Source organism: Macaca thibetana, chromosome 1 (genome assembly GCF_024542745.1).
Source record: "Macaca thibetana thibetana isolate TM-01 chromosome 1, ASM2454274v1, whole genome shotgun sequence".
Classification (NCBI taxonomy): Eukaryota; Metazoa; Chordata; class Mammalia; order Primates; family Cercopithecidae; genus Macaca; species Macaca thibetana.
Window position 1 is genome coordinate 131300760 of NC_065578.1, and position 5379 is coordinate 131306138.

A 5379-nucleotide genomic window follows, 5' to 3' on the forward strand; every position below is an offset into this window, starting at 1 on the left:
TCTAGACTATGGGTCTCTCCTTCAGGACAGTGAATGTCTTTTATCCCTCATAGTGACTACAACATAGTGACTACAACAGTTAATATGTAGAGATGGTAGGTATCAAATAAATTAACTTGAAACTCAGCCACTTGGTACAATTCTAATTAAGTGCACAAGACAGCCATGAATAAGTGAACAAAGAAAATTAGGGACTGTTTGAAAAGGGAAGTATGACAATTCAGTTCTAATGAGAGCCCCAATCAAGTCTTGACTAGATGATCTCTCACAAAATGGCATTATAAATGTGGCATGCTGTTTCATATATACCCATGCCCAGAACCACACTGAATAGAGCTTCCTCCTGTAAATATCTTTGCCTTCCACCCTTATTCAAAGTTCTAAATTCTTTAATAATAAGGTCTTCAGGTTATGAAATGACGATTATGACGATGATTATGCATGGTGAGTGAATTCGGTCTCTTTATGACTGAGTCATCTACACCCACCTTTCCGAAGATACAGGGACTCCTCAGTCTGCCTGGGTCTCTGCATCCTTGATATTGCTTCAGTCTCTTCAAAAAGGGATTTATAGTCTCCACAGGGCATCCAGGGAATAACAGGAAGCAGAACTGGGCTCTGTGGAGGATTCTTCCCCTCCACTGCACTGAAGTGAATCACCTTCTCTCATGGGGTTAATTAACAGAAAGTTTCCCCTCTTACTCTCCTTTTGTTAGATTTTCAGATCAAAGTTGTCAATAAATATATATATATATATATTTTTGCTGATTGTACTCATCTTCCCAAATGTGTAAGCTTCTTTCTCCAGCACTTTCATGATTGTCTCAGCTGTTCTTGAGGCTACCAGTGTACTAGGCAAAGGGCAGTTTTGACATGGTCCTGGCCTTCTTACATGAACACACAGATTTGGAAAGCCTTGAAGAAAATAAACTGACACCAGAAGATCATCTTGAAAAGCTATTTTACAGACAATAAGGCCATTTCATAATAAACATGTCACTGGGGATTTAGTGCCAGTACTGAAGAAAGTGAGGAAACCATGTCTATTTTTGTTTTTCTCATGCCGTGAGTATGTATGGATCTTTCCTACCTTGAACAACTCACACTGGTTCTGCTGACTTCTCTATTGAAGATCAATATCTCATCTTTTCTACAAGAGTATTATTTATATCATGTGCTTCATCCACCGATCTGTTGAAATCTCAAAGTTCTCATTTTTTTCAAAGTTAATTACTTTTATCATGTCATCTTCTTCTGGAAATACGTATCAAGTTCTCAAATAGGAAGACATACTTTCTGAGTTTTGTCTAACTTTTCTTCTTATGATTTGGGAGCCTATTTTGGTTATCTAACTTGTAGTTTTTTTAAATTCAAAAATGTCAACAGACCACATTGTGTTTCCAATGATTTTGTATAATATAAAACAATCTCTTTTGATCCCATGACGCAAGCATTCTCAAGCTCAGAAATATTTTCCCTTAATTTTAATTATTATTTTCCTCTGTTTTGTTTGTTTTTTTCTAGAATTCCCATAATCACATTTTGCTCTGTAGTATCTATTAATGCATTATCCATGTATGTCTTTTCCTCTTTGCATGTAATATTTCGCTCTTTATGTGGCTTCTCTAAATTCTGAGACATATCTTCTAGGCAATCTTACAAATCATTAATTTAATTTTCTGTAGTATTTAATATATTCTTCAATATCTCCATTGTATTTTAAATTTTGTATTTTTCATTTGCCAACATTTTTTTCTGACAGCTATCTTCACAAATCTCATCAAAATTTTAAATAGGAAACATTTTAATGGTTTGTGTATTAGAGTTAGTTTATGTAATGGAAGAGCATTGACTTTCAATTCCCAAACCTCTCTGTCTCTCTCAGTCTCTCTCTCTTTAACTATAGTAATCCAACTACTTATCGGGCTATGCATTTGACAAAATTAATGATTTTAATACATATGGTATATGGCAAAACTAAATTTGTTTTTTTAAAGAAGACAATCTGTGTTTGTGTGTGAGAGAGGAAAGGATATATTTGGATACAAAAAAAAACAAGATGTCAAATATCTAATTGTGCATAGCAAATACAGAAATATCTGCCACGAAGTTCAATATTAGTTATAGATTATTGCTATTGTGCTAAAAAGTTGTGCTTTTTCATTTTGCTTTAGTAGCCTCAGTTTACCCTGGGTAGTTCCTCACTTCTCTGGCTTGTAAATTTAAGATTTACTTTTCATGCCCTTCTCTGAACACAGCTCAGGGGATAACTCCATTGTGACTAGGAAATTTCACATGTACTTTGGCTCCATTCTCTCTATCCAGATTTCCCAAGGAGAGTATGGTTCTCAATTTCTGTTTTTTCAAGCTTTAATTATTTTTTTCTATCAGTTGTATGCAGAATTTCATCCAGTTAACATCTAGGCTCTCCTCCCCTATTTTCTTGTCCAACACCAGGCAGATAAGTATTTTCCTCAGTTGGGTCTCATGTACTCATACCTGAGGAAGTGTTTTAACTTTGGGGGTCAATTGAAGGAACTCTTTTTTCCCTAGGATAGATAATGCTTTGGTTTAATTGAATTTTGATTTTTGTTTTTTGCTGTTAATTTTTCAATATATATTTTTGTTCATTCCTGGACTGTCCAATAAACAGAACCAACTGGTACTTTTGACATAAATAGAAATTATTTTCTTTCCTATAAAAAAAGAAAGTGATGTACAATATTTCAGAGTATTTACATAGCTATCATGAAGATCTTTAGGTAACCTCATACATATTTTAATGTACATTACTATATCCTTACACTTTTCAGTGCTTAGGTCATCTAACAGCTCATCTAGTCCTGACTGTTTTATTTCCATTGAATTTTTTGAGGAAGAAAATTTAAATATGTGTGTTTAAACTGTTATCTTAATATACAAATCTAAACTGAATTTTAGATAATTAATTTCTAGTGGCAATGTATAGACATTTTAAAGGCAGCAAAAGTGAAAACAAGAGTAATGTAGTTCAAATGCTATATATTTTTGTTATCTATCACTTCAGAATGTGCTGGAGACTACTTTTAACCAAATAATTTTATTCAACCAAAGCAGTCAAAGTAAATGAAGTTTGAATTCAACTCAGCTCCAGATAAATAATAACAACAAATATACTATAAATAATAATCATAGCTAAGTATTCCTAAGTATGAGTTTTTGTTTTTAATATATCACTCTTTACTAAAGATTTCTTTAAAGCATCAATAACAAAATATAGTAATTAGTTGCAAATGATATTAACAGATAACACTTTGCACATGCTCTGTGTTATGCATATTCTAAGCACTTGCATGGAGTAACTCATTTAATATTCATATTAGCATTTGAAGTCCTACTTTTAAAATATATTACTTTTATACCAATAGATGATAAAACTAAGATGCAGACACATTAATTATCAACTTGTTCAAAGTCACAAAGCAATATGTGGCATCACTGAAATACAAACCTTAACGTCTTCTACAGATCTGATTCTTTTAACTACTATGTTTTATAAATTCATAGTTGTTATTAATGCTTATGTAATATAATAAGCATTTACATAAAATGTTTATATACCAATAATAAATTAATGTTCATAAAATATATTAATTATGTTTAATGACTTTACTTCATATTTCCTTTCTATTTTTTACCTACCTGTATAAGTCTAGACAGGTGGTCCATGCTATCTTAATTTGACATGTGAAAGCAGGATATACATGTACATGGGAAGAACAGGGATAAAGAGACACAAAATATCAGTGTGACAGTGAATGAATTATATGTTATTTATATGGTTTATTGGGTTAGAGTAGCATCCACAGTGAAAGGTGCCTATGAGCTAGCGTTGATCTGAAGATAAATTAACCGTCTTCTGAGGGCAGAAAAGCTTTTTAATTGCAATCTTCATGTCCTTATTTCTAAAACTATAGATGATAGGGTTGAAAAAGGGAGCAAGAACTGCAAACATCAGTGCAATAGCTGTGTCCAAAATCGGTGGGAAAGTGGCAGAGAAACGCAGGTACATGAGGGACACACTGCCATAGAACATCAGAAAGACACCAAGATGTGCTGCACATGTAGAAAAGGCCTTCTGGCGGCCTTCAACAGATGGAATCCTCAGGATCACAGTGATGATTCTGATATAAGAAAGGGCAATAATCAGGACAGAGAATATGATGGCCACAGCATGGATCACATCCTCAATCAGAATCATGGACGTGTCTGTACAGGCCAAGCGCAGCACAGGTTCAAAATCACAGAAGATCTGGTAGATCTGGTTGGGTCCACAGAAGGGCAGTGTGGAAATCCATGCAATCTCTGGGAGCAACACAAGAAAGCCAAAGATGCAGGACCCTGCAGAGAGCTGAGCACAGAGCCTGGGGGTCATGATGGTTGGGTAGCGGAGAGGGTTACAGATGGCAATGTACCTGTCAATGGCCATGGTGGTCAACAAAATCCCCTCTGAATTTCCCAGTGAATGGAAGAAGTACATCTGCAAGAGGCAGCCAATCATGGAGATGGTCCTCTGCCTACTGATGAGGTTGGAGAGCATCTTGGGAATTGTGGCAGTTGTGTACCAGATCTCCAGAAATGAGAAAATGCTGATAAAATTATACATGGGGTTGTGGAGACGGGTATCCACCTTGACTGCAAAAAAAACAGTAAGATTCCCAATGACAATGAATATGTAGATAACAAACAGTGGAATGAAGAAGAGGAGGCTACCATCTTCAAACTGTGGGAATCCAGAGAAGAGAAACTCCGTTACTGTAGTAGTTTGGTTAATCCTCACCATGGTCTCAGCAACCCTAACAGCTATGGATAGAAAGACAGCTCATTTCCTAGAAGAAATTGACAAAGTCAGATGTGTTAGCTCATATAAAAGTCAAATGAAAAATATGCTTTAGGTGGATCATGTACTTCTCTTTATTTATGAATTAAACAGATATTCATTTAGTGCCTACTACGTACCAAACACAGCTGTGGGTTTGTCGAATTCAACAGTAAGGAAAATAATCTCTACATTCATGAAGCTTACATTCAAAAGAAGGATACAAATAATAAGGAAACAAGACATTAAGAATGTCACATTTATAAACTATATAAACTAAAATAAATATACAGGGGTGTTAATAATCTTTTATAATAATTCCCCAAATTGTTTTGAATCCTATACCATATAAATTTTCTAATGGTTCTTAGATATAGATTAGACAAAACTTTTAGTTATCTTTCTCTATATATAATTATTGTAAAGTTGTATTCTCCATTTTCCTGAATATTTTTAGTTTTTAGTATTCTGCTCCTTTATTGCACCACAGACTGACACTGAGTGTGACTAGAAAAGAGGGT

General features: G+C 34.4%; 1 protein-coding gene across 1 annotated transcript; it reads right to left on the minus strand.

Moving 5' to 3' along the window:
- Window positions 1-3658: 3658 nt before the first annotated feature.
- Window positions 3659-5135, minus strand: LOC126943233 (olfactory receptor 6K3-like). The gene has a single exon (XM_050775487.1). It carries the CDS (start codon window positions 4820-4822, stop codon window positions 3866-3868), a length of 957 nt encoding a protein of 318 aa, XP_050631444.1. The 5' UTR covers window positions 4823-5135; the 3' UTR covers window positions 3659-3865.
- Between the last annotated feature and the right edge of the window lie 244 nt (window positions 5136-5379).

Bases quoted from the DNA above. Each gene is read 5' to 3' on its own strand.
- LOC126943233 (XM_050775487.1), bottom strand. From the start codon at position 4,822: ATGGTGAGGATTAACCAAACTACTACAGTAACGGAGTTTCTCTTCTCT.